Source organism: Micropterus dolomieu, linkage group LG06, assembly GCF_021292245.1.
Source record: "Micropterus dolomieu isolate WLL.071019.BEF.003 ecotype Adirondacks linkage group LG06, ASM2129224v1, whole genome shotgun sequence".
Classification (NCBI taxonomy): domain Eukaryota; kingdom Metazoa; phylum Chordata; class Actinopteri; order Centrarchiformes; family Centrarchidae; genus Micropterus; species Micropterus dolomieu.
The window spans coordinates 14,606,843-14,633,703 of NC_060155.1; the positions used below are offsets into that span (position 1 = coordinate 14,606,843).

The 26,861-nt window shown below is 42.0% G+C and overlaps 1 protein-coding gene across 1 annotated transcript; it reads left to right on the forward strand.

Annotated features, from left to right (window-relative positions):
• The first annotated feature begins 1,632 nt into the window (after positions 1-1,632).
• On the forward strand, positions 1,633-26,626 carry bcl2b (BCL2 apoptosis regulator b). Its single transcript, XM_046052277.1, has 2 exons — positions 1,633-2,692; positions 23,996-26,626. The coding sequence occupies exons 1-2, from the start codon at positions 2,144-2,146 to the stop codon at positions 24,131-24,133; spliced, it is 687 nt and encodes a 228-aa protein (XP_045908233.1). The 5' UTR covers positions 1,633-2,143; the 3' UTR covers positions 24,134-26,626.
• Positions 26,627-26,861: the final 235 nt, after the last annotated feature.

The following is a 26,861-nucleotide window of genomic DNA, read 5'->3' on the forward strand; positions in this document are numbered from 1 at the left end:
GGGGAGAATGTACTTTTAATACAAAGCGTACAAATCAGAACATAGGAGCATTGTTGTTTTTTTTTAAATACACCAATATTTGAATGCCAAAATTTATTGTAGTAATTTTTTTGTAGATGCATTGCATTTATTTGAGATTGATTTCGATGTTGCAACTCTGTTGATCTTAGAGTTAGGTTGTTGACGCTGTGGGGACCCATTCGAAGCCTTAAGACGTGACTACCGATGAAGCTGATGCTAATAAGAATGGACCTGTCCACAAAACAATGTGGCTTAACCCACACGTTGTTTACCAGTTCATTTAATACTTAATCTTTAAAACTTTCCAGTGTAAATGCCAGGTGTTTCAGTGTGTGTGTTTCTAGTCTTTGTATGACAAAAAATAAGTCTTACTGAAATCCAAGATATGAAAGTGAGAATGGATGACACGTGTTTGATGATGTTCTCATTCGATATTGGTTAAACGCATACTGTTCTGCACACAAGAGCTTTTCATAATTGTACATTTATTTTATTGGCAAGTTCTCTTTTACCTTAAGGTAGCAACACATAGTTGATAGAATATGTAGCCCATATAAAAGTAGTTTTGTTGTAACATTTTGTTTTAACCGTTTAAGCTATGCAAATGAAGCCTATGCTTACAGTATGTTTGAACATGCAGTCACGATTTAAGTTCTGTAACACTAGTTTCCCCTCTTCAGTGGTGTCACCGTCAGATACTTAAGAGTTTTTAAGCATTGAATATGACAGTCATATTGCACTCTTTTTGTTTAATTCTTCTTTCTTGCTTTCTTACTTTTTTTTCTGCCAAAAAATTTTTAACACCTTCACCTTGTGTGCCATTGAAAGAAAATGTGAGAAGTGGAACGTTTCTTTGTCTTATTTTCTTACATGATAAACTAAATAAATGCCTGTGAAGAAAAACTAAATATAATTCCTAGTCTTAATCCTTTAGTTTCAGTGTCTTTAAATGTCCTCTTTTCTATTTCTAAATTGCTTTTGATGTCTTTCTTTCTCACATATGTGTCTTTATGTGGCTGCAGACCTCTTTGGTGGAATTGCGGTTGAGCAGGGGTGTTGGAAATCTGTTTGAGGAGATGAGATTTTAATTTTCCATGAGGGAACTTTCCAGAGCAGCAACTCTCCCGGATAAGCACAATACAGGATTTTAAACCCGTTGGTTGTCCCATCAGAGAATAAGAAAACATGCAGGATAGATAGAGGAAACAAGACAAGGAATCAAAGGGCACAGGGAAACTGTATTCAGGTACATCAATTTTGTACTGCAAGGTTGGATCTCTATCCACAAGGGGGTGGCTGAACCACATCAAAGCAGCCCCTCAGCAGAATGGGATGGTCCTGAGCTTATTAACCAGGACTAAGAGCGTTCCTTGCACATGTCTGGGTAAACATGGGTGAAATTGTAAGGATTTCACTCCTAAAATTGATGGTTTAAACATGCAATCATGAGAATATGAGCTATGAATGATTTTAGTGCAGTTCTTCGTGTGCACCGAGCGCAGCCAAAGGAATGACTTTGCGTAGTTGACGTCAGGAATACCTCACTAGTCGAGTGCGGCCCACTAGCGGTGGGCAGGGAGCTGCTAAGGAGGATATGAGGAGCAATCGTGGAAGAGTACTCAGTCCGACCTTGTCTGGCTCACGGTCCCGCGCCTTGTTGTGCGTAAACGCCGCTAAAATAGTTGGCGGCGTTCAAAGCCCCTTCAGGCGCGTACAACTTTGGACTTGATTCATGTTTTTATTTGCAACACATCCACGTCTGGGTGATGTGCACAGGAATAGATCAACACTACTCCAAACCTCTTCCGCATATTGGATTACTGTGCAAAGAGAAGGTCGCCAATGTCCCTCCAAGGATTCTGGAAATGAAGACTGCTGCTGACACGGATTCGGTATTTTTCGACTTTTGAAACGTTTGTCTGCGCAGTTTTAATCAAGGGCTTTTCTTCAACTCACGAAGCATTTTCTCCCTGCGCGGGACTGCTCGTTGAATTGCTTATATTTGAATATAATCGAGTTTTGGATGAACCCTGTGCTGTGCGTTTTGCAGTGCGCACATTCGATCATAATGCATGTTATTTAGGACAGAATCTGTCTATATAAAGTGCCAAATTCAGCCGAAATGGCCAACGAGTGTAATCGCAACATTGTGGAAAAGTACATCTGCCATAAACTCTCCAAACAGGGCTACGTGTGGGGATTTGACGATGTCCGGGATGAAGATGCTGCTAATAATGGGTCAATAGTTGCCCCTCCACCGACTTTGGTCCGCCGGTGCCGTGAAGACAGCACCGGGCCTGACAGCGAGAGCATCGCCCACCTCTGCAAACGGCTCCCCCAGTCCGACCCGCACGCCGCCATCCACAGAGTCCTGCGCGAGGCTGGAGATGAACTTGAAAGACTATACCAGCCGGACTTCACGGAGATGTCGCGGCAGCTGTATCTCACCTCCACCACGGCGCAGAGAAGGTTTGCCGAGGTGATAGACGAACTGTTCCGGGACGGAGTGAACTGGGGCCGGATTATCGCTTTCTTCGAGTTCGGGGGCACGGTGTGCGTGGAGTGCGTGGCGAAGGAGGGGATGACCCCACAGGTGGACAACATCGCGGAGTGGATGACAGAGTACTTAAACGGACCTCTGAACAGCTGGATACAAGATAACGGGGGATGGGTAGGTCTGATTCCGTGTAGTTGAGCGCTTTGCAGTTGTGTGCCACGGGGGCGCACAAGTCCTCCTTTGCTCTGATTGAAGAGGTTTTAATCAATAAATTCAGTCAGAGTTCAAATGTTTAACTGAGATCAAAAAGTGCATTCCGATGTGACTTAATATCGAAACCACAGCTGTGGCTGATCATTAATAAGAATTCAATTTCTCACTGCCCATTACGCACGGCAGCAAGAACGTTCCTGATGGGCGGCCTCACTTATGAGCAGCTCTTATTGGCTATTCATGGTGGCTGTCAAGCTTACTTGACCAATAAGACAGCGTGCTCTGTCACACCTCCCTACGCTCTAGCCCGCCTTGTCAACTGTAGAGCCAGTGGCCGCCATGCTGCTGTCATGGCGAGGAGGGGGCAGGCCAGTAGGCCTATAATCCGGGGAGAATTAAAGCTTCATTAATTCTTAAGCACCACACTAAGAAGAATTGAATGTCAAATTTCAACATTTACCTGTACCTCAAGCTTTATGTTGCAAATTGCTGGAGTACTGCGGTGATGTGATGCATTTGGTCTTGGTTTTAGCAGGAGGGAGGAGGTCAGACACATGTCAGCAAACAGAAAACTATTGAATTAATGTGTTTGGGCCTCTGGGCATTGCACAACAGGTTTGTGCTATGGGGCCCTTTTTCTGCACATCTACATGACACATAAACTTCAGGTACTAATGTGGAGAGACATCTACAATCTGCCTTTACCTGTGTATACACACATATTCATTCACAGAAAAAGAGAGTTGAATTTGAAAAAAAGTGCAATATTATATCCATTTTTGCAACTATTCTCCTTATCCAATGAAGAGCATAGTAGTCGCCTCTTTTGTGCTCCTCAACAACTATTAAACCAATCTGCCTTGAATTAGCCTCTAATTAGCAGGGGTGCTCTTAATAAGAACATAACATTTGTGCTGCTGGGTTATTTTAGCCAGAAGGTATCAGAAATTGTGGGTGGGTGGGTTGGGGGTTCATCAATGATTCATATTGAACATTTCATCTCAAAGGGAGGGACCATTTAACATTCCCCTTGAGTTTGCCTTGCCCCCGGAGGTGGCAGGTTGTGCCACATATCAAAGGCAGGCAACAGAGGGAGGGCCCTGCAGGAACACAGAACGCTAATCTGCAGCCACTGTGTTTAACATACAGTTCTCTGTGCATCTAGGTTGGAACTCTTTTGTCTGCTTTTTGGGCTGCCGAGATGCTTGCTCGAGGTCTCTGGAGCCTGTGCCCACCACACAATAATGTAGGTCATCATCATAGTCTATGTTTTCCAGTTGGGCGGAGATGACTGTATCTCTGCTACTCTGCGTCCACTTTAGAGAGAGAGTACAGTCTTTTAATCCAGAGGATTATTCGAGATTATTTGAAAGCGTATGTTTCCACTTTGGGTCGTTTTGGAGGATTTCTGCTCGCAGTACTGAAACCATATCCAAATTTATGTAGGCTCAAACTAGGCGCTTAAACAATTTGACGCAAAATATATTCGTGTTGGCTCATGTGGGATAATACGTTGAATGTTTTGAGCTTCAGCATAGACAGATAGGAGTATAACAGACACTGGTGATTTATATAATGATTTGAATGCTGTTCAGGTGGGGAATTTCCTGAGGGGTGTGGGTGTGTGTGTGTGTGTGTGTGTGTGTGTTTCAGTTATTACCTGACATTTAATAACTGACACTGCAGATACAGAGCTTTGTCTGTGCTCTAGATGGGGTTTGCAAAATTCAGCTTCTCCTTTTTATTGACTTGTTGGCTAGTGAAATATAGAAATGTCACTGTATCATTCAGCATGTGCCAAAAAGGTTGTTTGCAGTTGCTCTTGCATCTAAAGGTTTCTTTGGTGTATATAGCAACTGAAGGTTTGTTGATTTTGTTCTGATTTCTGCCTGAAATATCCATCCAGGCCGCAAGTTGCTGTGATTTCTTATCAGACATCTCCCCCTGAGTGGGTCTCACGGCTGTTGCCAGGATTTTAGAGATTCTGAGGTTGTGAGTCCCCTCACTCCCAAACAAATCTGAGCAGATGCATCAAAAAACAAACATCAGAATCAGTTTTATTGCCAGGTATGTGTACACATACGAGGAATTTGACTCAGGATTGTACATTGCTCACGATGTGCTTACTTATACAATAATACCATAACACAATAATAAAATAATAATAAAATAAAATCAGACACAAACTACAGAGTAGACAACACTAATATACACACTATGAACAAAACAATTTAAACATATTGACAAATAGTGCAGTGATCAGAGTGCAAAGGATGCAAGAGTAAACTATTCTCATTATGTACTTGTTGAAGGTGGATATGATATACATGCTTTAATCATTCAGATGTTTTTCATTTTATTTATTATTCTCTTAAATTATCTACATTTGATTCACTAAATGCAGTTTCAAAGCCTTCTCTATATTGCCAGGAATCAAATTCTCCTCTGGAAATAGCATCATTCATAGAGAATACCCCCTGTTGCTAAAACATATTCCCAGAAAACCTAAGGCCTCGACCACAGTGTCTTGGTAGTGACGGCACCAAAAATGGTTACCACTGTTTGGATATAATCTGGCAACCAATCTGTTTTAGTGTGAAAGATTTGATTAGATTGTGGTCCAAATGTGATATATTTGTGATCTCGAATCTACTCATCTTGGACTTTCTGGAGGGTTTTGATCCATTTTGGGGCCACACATTTTCAAGGTTACATATGGGTCATATATATTTCGTTCATTTCATCCACCATCTGCCAGGTGGATCTTAGAGGAATCTGGATAAAACACATTTTATGTTTCTATCACAATGGCTCTGTGAAGGCAAGGACTATAATGATACATTATTTTTCTTAATTGAGTTTACACAGCTTACTATGAAGACATTGAATAAAAATAGTTATAATGTGGTTAGACAGCTTTTGTTTATGGTCACTTACACTCTCCATTGTGTTATTGTGAGCAAGAGGTGAGTCTTGTGTTTTCCACCACCATTACAAACAAAGGTGGGGGCTAATCATCCTATTACTGACATTTTGACATGTGAGAGTGGTGTGGAAACAGTTTTCTATCGGCCACCCTGTTTCCTGTTGTTTTTGAGACCATTTGAGCCCAAAATAGGAGTGCCCACTAATCGTTGTTGAGTCTAGGCATCACCGGTGAGTCAAATATTCTTTTAGTTCAACAAAACTATCTGCCCTTCAGAAATAACAAAGCAGTTACTGTATTTTTCAAAACCCAGCTGGATTCAAAATAGCTCCCTTCTGCACTGATTACTTCCCAAACTCCGAGATGTAAAACACTGTCCTTTCATTGTCCTTAACGCTCAGTTTTCTCCACCTGTATAAATTCATCCTTTTGTGGTGGCAGAAATTGCTCTCATCAGGGGACAATTGCATTTAGGCTGCAACCTCACACACGGTGCACCTGTGTTTATTTACAGGCACTCACAGTAAATACCTAGTGATTGAACAAAGTGGCAGACGGCGTCCGACTTCTGAAATTACATGCTTGACCTCAGATGTTTGACTGGCTGCGGAGGCAGCATGGAGCACAGTGGTTTCACAATTTTGGAAGGCTAAGTGAGAACAGCTAAAGATATAATGTTGAGAAATGAATTTCTTTGGTCCAAACTGAAAACTGTCAACACCTATTGAATGAATTGCTATGAAATTTTGTACAGACATTCATTGTCCCCAGAGGATTAATCCTACTGAATTTGGTAATCCCCTTATTTAACCTGTAGTACCACCATGAGATTGGTCTGGTCTCAAGTCTTTCATTTGGCACCATTATTAGGTCAACATTTAAAATTTTCTAATATTTTGGTTTATGATCAAATAACTAAAACTAATGATATTCCCATTAGTCTCAGCTACTGCAAATGTTGGCATGATTACATGTTACACTAAGACGACAAACATGATTAACTTACCTTCTAAACAGCAGCATGTTAGCATTGCCATTGTGATCATGTTAGCATGCTAACGTTGGCATTTAGCTCTGTACAGCTTTACAGAGCCACTGTCTTATTTTGATGTGGTGGACAAGAAGAAGGAGTTAAAACACCTGACCTTTCTGCAGTCTCAAACAACAGGATTGAGTGTCTGAGGAATGCTGCTAGCCAGGTGGCCTGTTTCTGTGTGTTACAGGTGCGTGTCTGTGTGTCTTTGAGGAGAAGACAATGTAAATTGGCTTGGGTTGGGTCTGTCCTGTGGGGGATTCCTTGAGCACAATCCGCTCGCCAACGGGTGGGATCTGCATGTTGCTACGGTGTGGCGGGCATCTGGCTGCGTCCCTCTCTTCCGTTGTTGAGGCTGAATGGATCTGAGACAGCAAGGAAGTCATTAATCTCCATATAGGTGACATGTCGGCAGAGCAGAGGAGGAAAAAAATCCCTAACAAACTCACTCACAAAGGAGGCACATGCAGCCACTCATGGGAAAGCAAAAAACAAACAAAAGAAAAATCCGGTGAGATCTCACTTACATCCAATTTCAAGTCAAGTCAATACTGGGGCAATGTTCTGGAAGTGTTCTTGGGTATTTTTCACATGGCTTTTCAACTGTTCTCCTAACACAAAACAGGCTGTATTGACAGTGAAAGGAAAGCTACGTTTGAGGAGACAGGCTTTTACAGTGTAATGAGCTCTAAAAGTTGTGATTGATCCATCCGTTCTGAGCCAGAAATGTTCTCTGTTCACAACACGTGCTGTCACAGTCAGTTGTTTCCTTTTCATTTGCTAATTAGTAGTTGTTTATCAGTCTGGCCACACAAAATTAGAGTGTGTTTTTTTTTTTTTCTACAATCAGAGGAATAAACAATTACTCATGCAAATAGCATTTAGGGGTTTTCCCCTCCCACCAGTCATTTCAAAACAGAGAAATAACTACAAAATTTCACTGCTGGAGAAGTGAAAAAATGTCTGTAACTAAGGCTGAGTTTTTGGAGATTTTGACAACAATGTTATCTCTTGATGTGGAGCTCTGGGCTCTGTAATGGAGACTGTACACCACAAAAGAGCTCAGTGTGGCAAGGAGCAGCCAAGATTTTTCCCCTGTACTGTACCCCTTTTGCTGCGCAGGCCTCAGTCGCTCGCCATCTGCCACTGTGTTTACACCCATCAGCCGAGCAACTGTAATCTCAGAAACATTTCCTACAGACGCAGGCAGTTCTGGGCCCAAACTCTTTGAATCAGTCTGACATGAATGCTTTCTTTCAGGAACAGGCCTGGAGAGATCTCTAACCTCTCTGCTATCTGGGTCTCGGAGATGCTCAAAGCACAAAGACCTTTGTTCCAGAATTGCCCTGTGTGAGAAAAGCAGAGTTCATGTAGAGCAGTTTGAGTGTCAATAAACTACTTTGGTCAGTTTTTTAGATCACTTATAATCTAACATTATGACCTAAATTACTTTTCATCTTAGCTACAAAAAGAGATATAATTTGTCTATCCATGTCCTTGCCTGCACAAATGCCTGCCACAACAGTATTCACAAACAACCTTTTGTGGCCATTTACACTAAAAACCAAGTGCATCTTGTTACAGAAAGAGCAACGCCTACTTTGCCTTATCAGCCGACAGCCTTTCACTACATAGAATAACAAACGTAAGGTTTTGTTGCAGCTAGATACGGTTCTTTGAATAATTTATTCAAAGTTTGATCTGCAGTTCTTTTAACAATAAAATCAAGTGGATCCTCAAACTGCTGACATGCTGTCAGTCTTAATTATATTGTTATCATGAAGACAGAGTAACACACTGTCTCTCTAAAGCTAAATTCACCCAAACAAAAGGATTTTTATTATACTGAAAACTTGAATGTAACGTCACACATTTTGTTATTCTCTTTTCAACCTGACATGACACTTATGTCATGTTTATGTCATTCTTTACCATTTCACGCATGCCAAGCATTTCATGAACACAGCAGAAATGTGCACCTTGAATGGAAGTCACTTTAACAACACGATTAGCACAGAAATACGGTTCTATTACAGTTTCTTCAACATAATTCTGGTGCTTTGTGAGTGCTGTTCCAATTTCCACGACATCACTTGTCTCCAGAGGATCCTCCACCCAGTCGAAGTGTGCTTATTTCTGGGTCTCCTCAGGAGAGCTGGAGGAATGTCTGCTGGGTAACAGCGAATGTAAATAAATAATGGGGGACGACCTGGGTGTTTCTTTCCTGAGTGGCCGATGAAGGGTGCGGCTGATTTTGTTGTTGGACGGTCATGTCAGCTGAGCTCATTCAGGAACCACTTTAGGCGGTTTGTGTGCTGACGTGTGTGTGTGGTTTCTGTTAGTTTATTATGTCGCTCACAAATTCTATATGTAGGCCTCTGGGGCCACGTGGGCCTACAGATTGGTGTTTGTGAAGTCAGCCATTTGATTGTGTTTCCTTTTCTTATTTAGTTCAAATCAGTACTCACCTCAACCTGCTGTTTTCCTGTTTCATGAGGGACACGTGCCTGAGCTGTTTAAAAGCACCACTATCCCAGTCAGAACACACACTGATGAATAATTTATATGGTGTAGATAAACTCGGACACTAAATGGATGTCCCTCAAGTACAACCCCAAATGCTGTCTGAACTCCGTTTGAGAGATTACCTCTTCTTATTCCCGTCTTTTTTTCTCACTTCTTTCTCCCCCTGTCTCCTATTCCACCACCATAAACTCATTTACATATGTACATGTGCCAAGCCCATCACAAATGACACACTAATACCCTGAGCTCTGGCTTTTAGTGTCAGGTAACGTTCCAGATTCTTAAAAAATGCAGGGACATGTGAGAGGCCTCTAAATATAGAAGTGTTACCATCACTGCTCCCGTGTGGTCCTTTAATTGTCATGTTGCACATAAATCCCTGCCCTGTTTGCTTCTGTGCTATCATCGCGTTCACCATCACAGGCACCGCCACCAATCTTCATGAAAGAAATGTCCTAATGAACCATTTCAGATAGTAGATAAAAGAGTTTTCCACCTTTCCTGTCATGGTGGGAGCTGGATAATGAGGAGCCTTCTGAGACGCAAATTGACTTTGCCAGTGGGCACACCCTTGCTAGCTGCGCAGCATATCAATATAGGGCAAGGTTAAACAGTTCCTCCCATTGTCTGGGTACTGTAGATATTTTTGGGACAAACCCCCAAAAGGGTTTTAAAAGAGATTTGATATTCTCAATTAGAGCAACAATGGCCACTGCTCTGAAATGCAGCTGAAATTGTCTCCTAAATGACTTTCTGGTTCACAAAGAGAGAGCCTGTTGCCTGGGTACCCGTGACATTGTTTCTGGTAACTTGTTTCAAGTTCATTGTTTTTTATGCTGATGATTAAAATATTTCCGTTAACTTTCTACTGTCCTGTGGTTGTGGCAGAAGACTCAATACCAGCAAGATTGTGAAGCAGTAATTACCCATGTTTTGGCCTCTTGGTGCCAACAAAACAAGCTGTAAATGCGAAATTGACATATTATCACCTATTGCCCATTGACTATTTACACATTTAGCACACACAGAGTAACACTAGCATTCATTTGAGCTCATCCATCTGGCAACCTGATTAATTTTAAGTTCAATATTCACTCTGCTTTTGGTTCCGTTTTGGTCTCCACCAACGCCTAAAGGATATATCTATCTCTTTAGCTGCACATGCTGCTACACTATGTCACCTTCAAGTTGCTAACTGTGTCGGCTGTTTGGTACTGAGCAGGTAGCATCCAGTGGGTTGCTAGAGCTTTTTTGTTAAACAAATAATCTGTCTGCTGCAGCTGAAAATGATGCCAGAGCATCACGAGTGGTGAGAGGGCACCAAAACAATAAAGTTGTAGAAACAAAAACAACAAACTGAAAGATGCTAAAATGCCCATAGAGCTGAGGAAAACTGCAGGCAATAATTCCCTGGTCAGTTCTCATCAGCGGCATCCCAAATCATCATTTGATTAAAAAAAATGGGCTGTTGTAGCTTTTAAACTGAAACTGAAACTGAAATGAAACTGTGTTTTTTTTATAAGTTAACTGACCCTTTAAGGTTTATATAGTTTATATGCACTCGCAGACAGGCAAACACAGAAGCGGATGTACTGGTGCAAATCAGTTATTAGCTGTCCACAAAATAGCTGGGTATACACTCACTCGCATCTATATACACACATATTCTGTGGCACATCGGCGTGTACACACAGAAGCGGATGTGGTAGTGTGAATCAATAATGCTGTGTTGTCACAGGGTGACATGTGAGCCATGGCAGAGAGCAGATGGCCCCGGGGTGCTTAGCTTCCTGTTAGCTGTGCCATTCAGCCTCAACACACACACACACACACACACACACACACACACACACACACACACACACACACACACACACACACACACACACACACACACACACACAAACACACCACTACCGTCTCCGCCGGGATTTCCCGGTGCAACTAGCCACAGCACTGGCCATTAACAAACAGCAAGCCATTATTGGCTCTTCTCTGAAATGCTGAGTACATGCCCTCCCCAAAAAATGACAACAGCCAGATAATGGTAAATAGATTTCTCTGCCTCATCCATGGAGGTCTGGGGTAAATAATTCTCTAGACCCTCTCCCCAATGTGATTTTTGCCAGCAGAGCCTCCGGAAATCTGATCTGTTTCAGTGGACACTGAGTGAGGTCAGCCATTGCTCGGATATCACTTTGACTATGTTGTATTGATTGAGCATTTCCGATGGTTTGTGTTGGTATCTCAGAGCAAAGACCCAATTAATGCAGTATACCAGTATACCATGTTGCATATGAAGGCAATTTATCCAAAGTGTCTCTGTGGAAAGACCTTGGTGAGATGTTTTAGCACTTGCTGTCATGTTGACGGCTTTCAACTGGAGTGTGTGTGTGTGTGTGTGTGTGTGTGTGTGTGTGTGTGTGTGTGTGTGCGCGTGCTCCCACTCCAGGTAAAGCTCACACGGCACCACCCTGTTGGCAGTCACCTTTGATGGCGACTGATTAGGTTTGAAGTGCAGAGAAAACGATTCTGATGTTTGGAAGATAAAAGCTTTGCCAAGGGAACGTGGCTGCTGCCACGTGGTGTTTCACGGCGGTGATCAGTGTTCATGAAACTCCTTCGCCATCCTGAACTCTTGATGTCCACCCAAACATGCAACCAGATTCTTTCCGCATGCTGCAGTGAACAGACATTTTGTCGCTGTCACAGATGACCCCTGCTGTTTTCAGAGGACTACTACTGCATGCTACTTCTGACAGGGATATCTTGCCGGCAGGGGCAAACCGAGTACTGCCACGGCATTATATTACATCAATTTCACTGGGTCTACTCTGAAGGTGTGCTGCCTTTAATTGGTTGTTGGGCTGTCATTACAACTTCAAATAATGACAGATACTTCAAAGAAAACAGGGAGAATTGAAAGCAGCAGAACTGACAGTGATTCCTTTTCTTCTTAGCTATTTTGTTCAGGATTTCTGGTCTTTTTTGACAATACAGTAATGCTTTATGCCTGTGTATGTTCTAAGGATGCAATCATCTTGTGACCTATGAGAGCAAATGTTTTATGATGCCTGGCTGCAGTTATGTCAGGCACCATTTTGCTTTATAGAGGAGCGTTAACTATAACAGGTCTAGACCGGTCTCATGTCGGCAAATTTAACCAGAATTTTAATTAACTCTGCAAATTGACATATAAAGTGCTTCATTTATCTTTTACATTTTGTGGCACTTGGTGGTAAAAAATGTAATAAAAAAAAGAAGAAGAAGAAGAAAGAGCCCAAAAAGTATGTTTTTCTCTCATTTAGTCAACAGAATTTCAAGATACCATTGTAAAAATAAAAAAAAAATCTTTAACTATCAGCTAGCTTTGCAAACTCATTTTCTGATACCGCCCAATCTATCATGACAGGCACTCACACCCCTCGACCTTCAATGTTTCCCGATTTGAATTAATGTGAGTCCACATTCCTGCACTCCAGGTAGGACAGTGGGTAAGGTACTGGATGAAATGTCTGGACTTCATAAGGTGTCTTTGATCAAGAGGTGAGGCTAACAGGGTTGAGGAGGAGGAGGAGGAAGGGCAAGCAAGTAGAGGAGGCTTATAAAGCTATAAACAGGCAGTCCAGTCTTTCTTAGCCACATGGGCTGTAGCCAGGTCACGGCTGCCACGGTAATTGCCAGGGAAAAAAGTATTGATGGTTAGCAAAGTATGATGAGACCACCAGGGTTGAAAGACCAAAGCTAGAAGAGCAAAGAGTAGGGTTTGATTTCATTGGAGTCCATGCAGTTAGCAGAGAGTCGGAGAAGTAGGATTAGCTCACGCCATAGAAATTTATAGAGCAATCTTGGATAAAGTTGCCTGTTAAAGTCATCTGACTCAACAATCATCTGATTCTCAGCTGATCCATCTGCTGACCGGGAAAGCAGAGAAATCTACTCGTGAAACATCCACATGGGCATTACATAGCACAAAAGAAAAAGAAAAAAAATAACATTTTTAACAGCCAGGGTTCAATATGCATCCATTTTTGTTCATGTATGATGCAATGTTCAGTTTGAGGCTGTTTATTCTTATATTCACTGCACTGCAGCATCACAACAGTCACTGAATACCACTAATGACATTTTCCATGGATTATTCCAGGGGGAAAATGCCAAAAATAAAATAAAAACTCCTCCATTATGACACTGACATGTGCCTTATTAGCTTTCTACACATTTTCACCAAAGACCTTCAGTATCACAATAGGCAACTTATTATCATTCATCAGGTAGGCTGTGCTTATTTCCCTTTGGTCTCTATATACAGACAGGGAAGGTCACACAGCTCCGAGTGAGCCAACCTGCTCCAGATAGTTCAAACAATTGGACGTTTTTTAAAAGCGTGCAGCACAAAACAGCTCTCTCCAAGGTCTCTGTGAGTCACATTGAGCTCAGACTGAAGAAACAGGATAAAGAAACAGGAATTAAAGTGGTGTCCACCCCGGCTTTTAGCTACTTGATTAGGACTTTTATTACATACATCTATTTCTGAAAAGGATTTAAATGTAGTTTTTAAATTACATAATGCAAGGGTGTGGTGTAGCTGTGTTCCTTGCAGTGGACTTGGTTATCTCAAGGTTCATTCTTTCTCAAATCAGGCCTCTCGGGCACACACAGTGCAGTTGTTTGTTTCCACACATCAATGCATTCCTCTCATTCCTCTCCCCCTGGATGAAAATCAGCTGGTTGCCTGAGAGAGGTCATTGAACTTTTTCCCAGTATTCCCAGCCTGAGAAGAGAAAGGGGAGGGAGGAAAAAAGTTTTCTCAGCCAGGACGAGAATGTCTGAGTTCTTTATCTTCATTCTCCCCGTTTCAAAATGCCCTCATGCTCCACACAGGATAGACTGACATTAACATTACCAGCATAACACCAGGAATATGCCATTACAAATAAAGGTCTTTCATTAATTAATTAATTAAAGGCCATGAGAACATGTTTTTTTATCAGCTTCTTACTATAAGTGATCCTACATGAACACACAATTTTCTCCCAAAGCTAGAACAGTTATGTTTGTTTGTTTATGTGCCAGGAAACTGCCAATCAGTTCTGATCAATCCTTAGATGTTTTTTTGTGAACTTTAACTTAGAATTTTGCTCATTTAATTATGAATGTTTTTGTTGCTAAAAAGTAGACAAACACTGAAGAATTCACAGTACGTTTTCAGGGGCTTTAAGTAGTAGTATGTAATGAATATCGGGTATATGTACTTAAAGTATGAAAAGTACTCATTATGTAGAAAAATTGTGTGACTGATATATTGGTATATTTAGATTGTGTTATACTGATCCATCAATGCATACGTAGCATTATACTGTTTGCAGCTGGTCGGGGTGGAGCTACTTTATAGACAGTTTCCTAGTTCAGTCCAGCAGTTCCCAAACTAGGGATTGGGCCCTTCTGATAAATTGAGGGAGTAATCGGATGATTCATTGGAGAGAAAAAAAATAAAAATAAAGTTCTTCTACACAAATATGTATAACTTGTTTGGATTTCCCTCTTATATTTGGTGGTTTTTTTATGAAATATTGGATTATTTGATGTCTTTAGGCCTTAAACAGTAACCGTATGAGAGGTTTAGGGCGGGAAATGTCTCTTTGGTGTCAACTCATAGCCCCAGCTACACACTGCTTTTATTTAAGGGGTCGCAAACCAGAATGATTGAGAACCATTTGTTTAATTGGTGAAAATTAATTGTATTTTATAAGCTTATGATCTGTTTTAAGGCAAAATCTTACCACAGGTGTCAGATAAATGTAGTGGAAAAAATAGAAATGACGTAAAGTACAAATCCATTTAAATGTACTTAAGCACAGTACTTGAGTGAATGTACATAGTTACTTTCTGTTACTGGCAGTAGATGCCTTCAGTTTGACTTTGTGGAAAATCTTCATTGTGGTTCGGCTCCCCTTCTCCCCACTTCAAAGGTGTTCCAGAGGGAGTTGCACCTCAAACAGATGATTGTTTCCTGTGACATTATCGGACATCTGAGATCTATGCTCGTGCCCTGTCCCAGACTGTGGCCTCTCTCATTTACATGGGTACACGGAGAACACTGCTGAACCTGAAACCTGGCCTGCATCTACTCCAATCACGTAAACTGCTCCAATATCTTGTTGCCAAAAACCGACAAGCTTTCATTTAGCGACTTTACAAGACGTCTCCTGGATGAAAGAGGAGACTATGAGAGGCACTGTGCGTCTAGCTTTGATGTTCTAATGCTTTCTCCTTCCCTGGCATGTTTAATTCTCTATTAGGTGATATTACACCCGATTTGTTTGGCATGGCTTCCTGAATTACAGGGGTAACTTTGGGCTTCATCAAAGGAAAAATCACAACATTCCCACTTTTTGTGAACATAAAACTCGCCCTTGTGTTACAGTTTTCTTTTTCTTAGACCTGGAGCTAAGATTTAGGAGTCAGTTAATGGTTCAAAACAAATACAAATCTCTTAGTTACAGTGTCTAACCAACTGGAGCTCTCCACTGCTGCACCCCCACCCCCACCATTTTCTCCACGGTATTAGTATGACTACATGTTTGGCTTGCCTCTAGTCTTTCCCTAGTTACCCGCACAGAGTCTGTGATTTAACCATACTTGGCTCTGCCACAGAGACGCCATAGTCTCAAACCAGACAGTGATGTCATCCCAGCAGCGTCTGGCACAGGATGTGACCTAACACTAACTGAACTGTCAAGCTCTTTTAAAAAGACTTACACAATCACTGCTGCCTGAAAACATCAGGATTGTGTAATTCTGTTACGTCAGGGCTTGAAAAAGAAACACAACAATGTAAAAGCTGATTGCGCCATTTCAAAAAAAATCCCAAACCAAATGATTTCATATCTTGGGTAATGTTCAGAACAATCAGCCACCACAGGCGCTGCACATCAAATATGCTGTAGATTATATTCCCACACGTCCCATTCATAACACCATAGATAGATAGAGACTTTGTCATTGCACATAAAATACAACGAGATGCAGTTTAGAGCAAACCACTGAACTTAGCAGCTTCTATAAATAAATAAATACGCCATAAAAGGACAGTATACAGTAGTTGTTCTATTGAGTTAGTTGTTCAGATCATTCAGTCTATTTTCAGCTCGGCTGCATTTGAGAAGTTGGTTGTGTGGTCTCAAGGTCTTAAGGGGTCAGTGGACATGACTTTTAAGGCTTGAAGCAGTGTGCCGCTCCTGTCACAGGAAATGAGCCTCTCCCATGGGCTCTGTTTGTCACAGGAGAAGCAACTGGCCACCTGGGAATCTTCTGGTTCCCACGGCCTCTATCTGAGGTTTCTATCTAAACCAATCAGGCAGAGCGGTTCAGCAATGGGGGTGGGGGGGCTCCCACACTTGTTTATTTTGCCAAAGTAAGAGGTGCTCTGGTTCCTGTACACAGCAATCCAAAGCTGATTTAAAGCTGATAGAAGAGTTTGAAATGTGAAAGTTTTACCTCTGTGTTTAATCATTAACCCAAACTGCGGAGTGAATGTGAAACACGGCATTGCCTTTTTGTCCACATGAGTGCTTTATGCATGTTTTCTGTGTTTTAAATGTCACAGGTAGTACTCTAATTTACCAAGTGGCCTTTTGTACAAGTGCCCACGCATTCCTCACTGCGAAATCTGGACATAAAAACCCAGAAGCGGTCTTAAAAAAAGCACCACAGTTATTTGGCTTCCACAGGGTTACATGGATTTTTTGAAGCCACAAGCGCGTCACTGGAACAGTCGATGTGCTATGCAAGGCTTCCTTGGAGAGGACACAGAGCTATTAGACTCCCAAGTGGCAGACATCCTGTCTTTACTGGAAAGCCACTCTAGCCAGGTTTAATGCACTCCAAACACACCAGCCTGCACAAGTGTGGATGATGAGTCAGCAGCCCTTTTCCATTCTCTCCTCTGCTCTTGCGCGTCATTGGTGGCCTTTTAAATGGGGCGAGCAGCAGAGATGAGGGTTGTTTTATTAGATCAGGCAGCCCTGAACCAGGAGCTCACATGAAGCCTCATGATATTTATAGCAGCACTAGTCTTGCCGCCTCTGTCCGGTTCAACTATTGTCACTTCCTCCTTCGCTGCGGGCCGGACGGGCTCACTGCAGACAGCCCCTTTCAGCTACATTCTATCAATTTGAGAAAGCCATTGTGCCGAGTTTTGGCAACTGTGAAGGATTTTGGATCAGTTGTTGAGGCTGAAATAGGTTTCAAGGTCAAAATCACAGAACTGGCTTATTTCAAAGAATGAAAGAAACATATCAAATGGGCTGCAGAGGTTGTCTGATTTATTGTGAGAGAAAATGATCGTCTCTCTCCCTTTGCTTTGAAGTCTCCTTGCTCTTCATGCTGAGGCGACTGATTGTAAATGATATACTCAGCTTCAGTAAGGTGTGCAGAGATGCCGATAAACCAGGAGCGCAGGAGGAGAGCAAACACAGTCCGCATCCATCCACTCGCTCTTACCTCTCTTGAGCCTGCAAGGTCACCCAGTCCTTCATTTCATGTTGGATCAAAGCGGTTCAATAAAAATCGATGGGCTCAACAAGAATAAAGGGCCCGCGAGGATCATATAACTGCTCAGTCAAGGTTAAGCAAATAGCAATGTTTGTCAGTTCAAAATCTGTTTGTACTCCAACAAAGCTAGATGCTGCTGCACAAATTGGACAATTTAACTCTAGTGGTTCTCCTCCTCCTCCTCCTCCTGCTTCCTTGATGGGATCAAAACCAAGTGAAGCGTTATTTGTCTCCAAAGAAACCAAAGTCTCATGTGTAAAGTCACAGTCCTCATTTATCTGACGGTTTAGACAATGAAAAATGGAGACAATAAAAAAACGAGTGTCATGAGGAGTGTGGGTGATTTACTGGCGATCACGTTTCATGTTCCAGTAGAGCAGGCTCACTCCCACGGGAGAGCGGGCTGTTTTGTAAACACACAAATGCTCCTGCCACTGACGCAGATTTGAATATTTATGAGCCTTTAGGGTAGCATCGAACGTCGAATCTGTTTCTCCCTTTACTGTTGAGTCCAATGAAAGTACATTGCCAAGTATGAAACCAGAGTCGTCAATGGCACCCAGAGCGAAAGCAAATTAAAAAGGTTTCTCATTTCTTTAGATTCAAGTCCAGACTCACTTTTTATTTTCTCGTTATCAGACTGACTGATAGTACTCCACAGTTATCATATTGTCTGGCCATTTAAAAGGCTGTTAATTCCTTGGGTGGATATATATAAAAAGACCTGATGTAAAGATGAAATTCATGGTTTAGTTTGAACAATTATTCATCTCTCCTGTGAGGCTTTCAGGCGAGCGTTATATGAGGTGCATTTAGCGCCTGTAGTCCAGTGGCTGGACTACAAACGTGCTGTTTTCAGGCAGAGAATGAGACATGAGAATGGTAATAAATTTCACATCTTACCCTTTGCCAGAAAGTGAATGAGCGGATTTTCCAAAATGTCAAACCATTGCTTTTGCAAAATTGTAGCCAAATAATTTTCTGTTGATCAACTAATCAATTTAAGGTGGGTTATGTGATTTTAATACAATGCAGTCTTTTTGTCAAATATCCCCTCACGGTCTGCTAGCTGTCCGTTCTGTGTGTGTGTCGAAAACTAATCTGGTGTGTGTACACAGCCCTGTCTATATAAATGGCAAGCAAACAAAGTGGCTCGGACCAAGCTACATAACACTATTCCAGCCATGATGTGTGTGTCAGGTAATGTTAAATGACTTGCCACGGACATTCAGCTTACTGTCTAGTTTGCCAGGAGATGCTGTTGTTGGGATGTGAGCTATACTAGCAGGAGGGTTGTCAGTATCGCTGTCTGTAGTCTCGTCCCCTCTGTTAGCTCTCTGTTAGTATTGCAGTATTGTCACAGTATCGCTCTCTCTGTTAGCTTTGCAGCAGCAACTGTGACGAAAGTTTGCTGACCCGCAACCTAGCTAACGTTAGTTACAGAATTGCATACCCCACCTTAAATAGTATAGTTGTTTGTTAAAAATCTGAGCAGCATCCTTCATTTAAATCATATACAGTTTTAAATCAAGGATGCTAGACAGGTTTTTTCAAAAAGCATTTTTGTTTTGTTAGTCTGATCCACTAAAAGTTTGTGTAGCCTATTGATTGGCCGTATTTTCCAGATTTGTACAGCTTTCCACCCAGTTTGCCATCACTTGGCTGTGAGATTGTTGTTTCCAAGTATTGCAGTATTGTCACAGTGTGGTGAAGGGCTCAGTGTCCTCAGCTCCAAGCTGTCTGGCAGTGCTGACACAGGGAGATTTCACTGGATAATGAGTATTGCAACAAACTCCTCCGTCATCTCATTTTTGCCGAGCCAGTCGATGGATGGCACTCTGGAGACTTGATTGAACCTGACCTGCTGCCAGACAAGAGGTTGCTCTCCTGTCACCTATTGTGCTTGGAGAGGGGTGTTTTTTTGCATCTGGGTATGGATTCAAAACAGATCAATTACAAAGGACATTCATGCCTTCCGTGCATTTTTTTATCTCCCATTACTCCCGCTCGACTCCTGAAATGAGAGTTTTGTTTGACTTTAATTAGCTGCGGGGAAGTCTGCAAGAATCTCATTAGAAAATCAAAGAGGGGCAGCAGCGGCAGCGTATGCAATATTATAAGCATGTTACCAAGTGAATGCTTAGGAAATAAACAGAGCGTGGGGAGAAGCTCAGTTCAGAGGTGAATATAGCATCAAAGCCACAACAGGCACTTTAATTACAAGCTGAACTTTAACCCACATCCCTTTCTCTCAGTCTGAGTCTGCCCACAATTACCCACAAAACCGTCCCAAAACAGAGATGACTGCCTAATCATTTTTCTGTTTTGGCAAAGCGCTGCTTGGGGTTTTAACGGAGCTAGCCAAGCGCACAAGATGACTCATTATCCTCCACACAAGTCGAGGGATCATTACCAATATCAGGGGGATACCCAAAGGAACTGGCAAATATTTGGTATTTCCTGTTGCCTTTAAGATAGCGTAAGGCCATCCGAGGAAGACGAGAATGTAAAATCTTTTTGAGTCCACAAGAAAGATACTGAGCGAAACCCAGAGGTCTAAATCATGTGAAAAACAAGCCAGAGGTCGAGGACAGTCTCTCTCCCGCTGGTGGGAAAAACAAATCATGTGTGAAGCTTCCAACCTGGGTAACCATGACAGTGAAGGCAGCAAGTTGCCACCCCATGGCTGAGTATGGGATCCTCTCAAGTCCTCACTGTTCAGTCTGACTCCTTTACTCTGTATGTGTCTCTCGGAGGGATTCATTGTGTGCAGTAAAAATGAAGGAAAGGGAGTGTGTAAACCTGGCTAGGCATTGTCCCATTGGATTCTTGGCTTCTGTAGGGCGGCTTTGACCTTTAAAAAGCCATTGATCCAAATAAAAAAAGAATACTGTAGAGAACTGCAGCCCGGACTTTATTTCCCAGATGCACACCTGCTGTCGATGGCAGATGGTTTGCTGCAGGGCAATAAGATGAGTTTTGGGGGATTATAAAGTCTTTTGTTGATGTGATGAATGCAGATGTTTTGTCCTTTCCTGTTCCTGTCAACCTTCTGTGTCCTTTGCCAGCTGCTTATTATTACTGTCTTCAAAGGCTCAGGTTTTCATAATGATAGTTAATACAGGCGGAAGAGGGAGAGAGAGGTAAGAAGAATAGAAAAAATAGAAAGGTTTGTTTTTCACAATACTCACATGGTTGTGGCTGCACTGCTTGCTAACAAGTGGGTGATAAAGTTCCTAGAGGTGAAGTGCAGCATGCCTCAGTCTCATGATATCCACCTGACACCCTCCCTCCCTCCCCTCTCTATCTCTGCTTCCCAGCTCTCCCTTGGGTCAGTCTGGAGTTATTACCGTCCATGTCCTTGTGGGATTCTTTTAAACATCCATCACCGCACTTATGAATCTCTTACTGTAATTGGCCCGCTTTTGTTTCAGACTTAAATAGATGATAATCTATGCCGACTGTCTGGGACATATTGAGGACACGCATCATGAGTTTGCCATTTTGTCGAGCCTTGCAAGCGGTCAGTCACATGCACTTGCTGCTGGACCCGGTGGCTGTTGTAACCTCAGCAAACTGTTATTTTCCTGGACTAGGTGGGGAAAAAAGATGGAGGCAGTGTTTTTGCCAACTGTCACATTCCCCTCAGCTGGATGTCTGACTGAAGAGCTTGTTCTCTAATTAATACCTGAATCCTGGAGAGGAGGAGGAAGGAAGGAAGGGGTGGTATCATCACTGAAAGACAGGACTTGTTCAGAGTTCTCTAGAACAAAGCTATCTGACATTTTGTTTTCCATTGTTAGCCATTCTAGCAGCATGCCTGTAGAGATGGCAATGTCGGTTGGCCCACCACTTTGTTCCAGATGGAAATATCTCAAACATTGATTGATATGCATAGCCATGAAGTTTTGTTCCACACATTCACGGTCCCCACAGGATAAATCCTAAGGACTGGTGTCCACTTATGCTGTAAAATATTTCAACATGCACCAGATGGATGAGCACAAACTTTGGTACAGACATTCATGGTTCCAGAGGATGAATCACCGTGAGGTTGACATTTGTGGTTTTGAGTGAAATATATAAAAATATATCTCTCAACAACTATCGGATGGATTTCCATAAAATTTAGTTTAGAAATTCATGTCCCCCTCAGTATGAACTGTAATAATATTGATGATCCTGCAAAACAAATGGCATGTGCGTAGTGTTAATTTGCACGTTAGCGTGCTAACATGCTAAACTAGGGTTGTGAATATGGTAAACATTTGCCTAGAATTAGCATGCCTGTGTTGCCATTGCAAACATCTTAGTATGCCCATGTTAGCATTTAGCCCCAAGCACAGCTGTGTCAGAGTTCAGTCTCACAGAGCTGCTAGCATGGCTGTAGAAACTTAGTCTTGTTTTAGCCCCAGATGATCAAAAACGCTCAGCTGCAACAAAGGAAATGCCATGTAGTTAAAGAGTTGAGAGAAAGGAGTTGAGAGATTTTGCCGGCTGATTTAAGAGTGCAATGTGTTTTGACACCAGAGGGTCTAAACTGGGAAGAAACTGCTGATCCTTCCTCCTCTGTGACAGCAACTGGCCCCCAGCCTCAGGAATGCGACAGGGCGGAAAGGGAGGAGAAGGAAACAGGAAATACTTTTGTCTCCCCACAGCACTTCGGAATGGATGTCTCCTTTTTTTAGTCCTATGTGGGCTTTTGTTTGATAAAAGGAAACTGTATATTTAAATGTGACACTTGTGGAAAAAAAGAAGAGTACAATGACCTGTTTTTTCTTCTGCTAGATCAAGGTTGAATAAAATGCATGTATTCCAGTTAGAATTACACAAAACATAATTACTGTAGGTAAATTGAGTTAAACCAAGACAGATTCAAATAGAATTATAATAGATTCCCATGGGATAGTAATGTTGTAGTGAATTAAACTTAACAATTCACTATTGTTCACAGATCAAGGTCAAGGTACAGTTAAAAACAGAGGCATCAAAGGAGCTCAAATGTACAGCTTCCAACACTGCTACTCATGTGGTTAGCTTCAGAACAAAAGAGTTTATATTCAGTTGAAAACTGTTGATATATCCTCTTGTTAACCTCTCTAAAATGCACTCTATTCGTTCAAGATAATCTATGTGTGTGTGTGTGTGTGTGTGTGTGTGTGTGTGTGTTTGGGAGAGTGAGGAGCTTAGCACCATGACTTCCTGTCCAGCTGTTCCTGCTGTCGCTGCTTATGAGCAGATGTCTGTATTTCCTCGTCTGCGACACACAGCCATGGCATTTGCTCCACAGACTTTACATACACACACGCACATTATGAATTTGTAACAAACATCTCTTAAAACTCCTGTTAGCAGCAGAAAGCACGGCCCCCTGAGTAACATTAATATATTTATGCTTGTACGCTGCTGAGCTCGTCCACATGCTAAAAAGCTCACCAAAATCTGTTGATATGCAGTTGTGAATGGGTGATTCTCATGTTTGCCTAGTTTGTGTATGTGTCTGGGTGTATGTCATTTTAGTTTTATTGGCTCAGATTTTGAAATATCTGCCCCTGAGATTTCGGCTGCCACCCCAATACGATATAGGTGACAGATCTATGTGTGTAGTGCTCACAGCATTTGAATATCACTTTTAAATAATTCAGAAGCAACTTTTGCCAAAAAGTAGCCCCACAGTGATCTGTGGATCATGTATAAGCAATCAGGGTAAGAAATGTTTTAGAATTTTTTAACACACATTTTCAATGATCTGATCACCACAAATCCTGTTCACCTTCATTGTCAAATCTCCAAGTGAAACAAAAACTTTCTATATGGCTACTAATTCCACTGGTAGAAAAAATGTTTTTTTGGTGAACCAATTCTTTAAACAACAGAGGCCTACTCACTAGAGCAGCAAATGTGTATTAGTCCACCACTGAAAATGGTCCCCAACAACTGCAGTATTTATTTCTGTTTGACTAATGTTTGTTAAATAATACAGTACCCAACTGTTACAAATTACTTAAGCCTTTTTTAATAAATAAAGTTATATATTTGTGACCTTTTTTTTTTTTTAAGACTTTACATCTTCAGTAGGAACAAACCGCCTCATCCTGTGTGATGTTTTCTTGTAGACTCCATCCATCAGATAACCAACTGATGCAAGAGCGCACCCATAGGTAAACATATTCTTTGACAGCCTAATTAACAGTCTGTCTTTCTCTTCCTGTCTCTCTCCCAGGATGCCTTTGTGGAGCTGTATGACAGACAGAGGGACTCCATCTTCAGTTGCTCCTGGCCCTCCATTAAGACGGTTTTCGGTCTGGCTGCACTTGGGGCAGCTAGCCTCACCATCGGAGCATACCTAACACAGAAGTGAACAAGCCCTCTTTCTACCAGCGTGACTTTCTTTCTCATCCTCCTCCTCCTCTTCCTCGTGCCTCTCTTTTTTCCTTTTAAAGGCGCCCCTGACCCCTCAGAGACAACCTGCAGACTATTCCGAATCTGGCTCTCTTCAAAGCCCTCTCTCAGAAAACTCCCTCTTCTTCACCCCTCCACGTCAAAACAGACACACATCAAAACAACTAAAGCAACCCCGATGCACAGCCCATACGGAGCAAAGGACGTCTTGAAAAGAGGCAGCTTAGATGTAATCACACTAAGCTGAGTGCAGCTGAGGAGAAAAGAGGATTTTATTTTGTTCTGCCTGCTTCTGTACTAGTTATAGCATGAATGTTGAGTGTTAGTGTAGACGTTGCATGTGTCAGAGCTCATGCGGGACCTCTATTTGGAGGCCTTGATGATAGGGGTGCAGGGACAATGATGCCCCACACTGGAGAGGCCGCAGCCCCGCCCCTGCTTGTTAGGGTGACAACCCCGTTTGAACTGTGGACTCCAGTTACCCCCCTGAAGCCGTCCTTCAAAGGACTTCCTCCACAGAACAGCTGCTCAGAATGTATAATGGAAACAGCTTGCTACAACCAGCGAGTTGTGTGTCTACTGCTTTCACTCCTCAGACAGCTCCAGTGAACTCTGAACACAGTGCACCATTATACCCTCCCTGGCCTTTAGTATGTAGAGGAAGGGCCAGTGGAAGACTGAGTTGTGCCGATCTTTCTTTTGCAGAGATTTTTGAAAGCGGATTGCGATTTTTATGCTGGTTTTAATTTTTGCAGCACGCCAAACCCCAAATTGTGAAATTTTACCGCAGAAAAAGAGGAGAATGGAATTCTTTTTTTCAAGGAGTGAAAGACATGCCAGGAAGCCTGTTGTTGCAGAAAAAAGTCATACGTTGGTGAATATACTGAGAAGAATGTTGAGCACAGCACACAAGACCGAGGTAGAAGTAAAAGAAACAGTGCATTTTGCGTCTTAAGAAGAGAGTAGGCCCCTGCAACATAAAGGGACCAGATTTTAAGTGTGCATTCCTCGAGCAAAGCGACATGAACGAGACCGCTCCAAGGCTAAAATAACTCCCCTTTAAAAGCATCATCACAGATTAGCACCAAGCAACTCCAAGAGCTATCAGTTCTTTTCTATTTTCTACCTCTGTTGCAGCTTTCTTACTCTTAACTCAGTCCATTTGTGGTCAGACTGTTTGGGCTCACCCAGGTTTCTGAGCTGACCCTGTCAACACGTGTCCTCCAGCTGACGAGGCCCCACTGAGATTCTGTAACGCAAGAATCCACTCTTACAAAGACGCCTGTTGACGTGGACTGAGGAAAAACTTCGCCTCGCCACAGATGACTGAGTGGAACACCACGGCAGAAGGGTTTCAGTTTAGGGCTAAGGCCAGCGTGTCCCGTGAGCTGGAACCTGAGATGTCCCTTCTCTCCGGTCTGCAAATGCATTCAGTCATTGATTTGTTCCTTCCAGCCTGTTTTATTGATGTTTGTCTTGTGTTACAGTCTGATAAAAAATATGGAAAAGCTCCACATGCTCCAAAATATTTTGTTGTACACAGTACTTAGCAAGTTGGTTATGAAAAAGTGATTTATTTTACTTTCCTGTCATCAACTTTGTTGTTGCATGGACGAAAGATACTGTCTCCACACATAAATATTCACCGTGTGTAACCATATTTATAACAGAATAGGGTAGAAGATAACAAATAACAGCAAAGGAGTTGCATTTTCTATTTATTGAGAGGTACCAGATCACAGATTTTTTAACAGTACTTTGATGAAAAAATGTTTTTTCACTTTTTTCTATCTATGGAATCACACTGTAACTACATTTTTTCCCTTAGCTGCTATTATAACAAGAAAAAATGTATAAAAAGTGAATTTCTGTGTCGTATTAATGTTGGCTTAAGGCTGCTATAATGTCATTTTAACTTTCACTTACAGCTTAAACTGCCACAGATTAACAGTATAGTTCTAGAGAGCTGGAAACCAAAGTTAACTTGTATTGATCTTTTAATTTAAAAAAAAAAGTAGCTTAAGGAGAATACATGTCGCCTCTGTACTATACTGTACTATATCAGCTTAACTTTTGTCAACTTTGTGCTCCGGTAAAGACTCAGTGCTTATCTGTAAAATGTTGACCTGCCAGACTTGTCTCAGTTATCACCATAAACCCCCCAATTCCCATAACAACAGCTCACAGTGTGTGATACTCCTAGTGATGTGTCAGAGACAAAGAGGAGGTGATTTATGAGCAGGAATAAGAACTGGTTAACAGCAATATGTGATTTTTATATTCTCTGTGCATATATGAATGTAGGCACTATGGTTGCGGTAGGCTACTGTTTTATGTCTATAATCACAAACCTGTAGCACTTAAAAAAAGTGAATTGTTTTGTTGTTTACTGCTATATCCATGATAAGCTAGCGGGATCATATTGTTCCTAATAAACCAGATTTCTCAAGCAGCTGCAGTCCAAGTTCATGTTGCGTCTGCTTTAAAAAAAAAATTGATTCTCAGCTTCATCTCTGAACTTGTCAGCGAGACAGAAAGGGAATAAGAGATGTTTAGGTGGAGAGCAGTGTATCAACAGTGCACTTTTGATTATCTGTTATCTATCTACAGCTATGAGTTGTATATATAAGCCTGGCTGTGTCAACGTGACAGTATCCTTGTGAAGGACTGTGCATGAGCAGCAGCCG

Excerpts from the sequence above, each read along its gene's own strand:
- bcl2b (XM_046052277.1), top strand. The coding sequence starts at position 2,144 with ATGGCCAACGAGTGTAATCGCAACATTGTGGAAAAGTACATCTGCCAT. Across the intron at positions 2,693-23,995 it reads TACAAGATAACGGGGGATGG|GATGCCTTTGTGGAGCTGTA; the intron begins GTAGGTCTGATT and ends TCTCTCTCCCAG.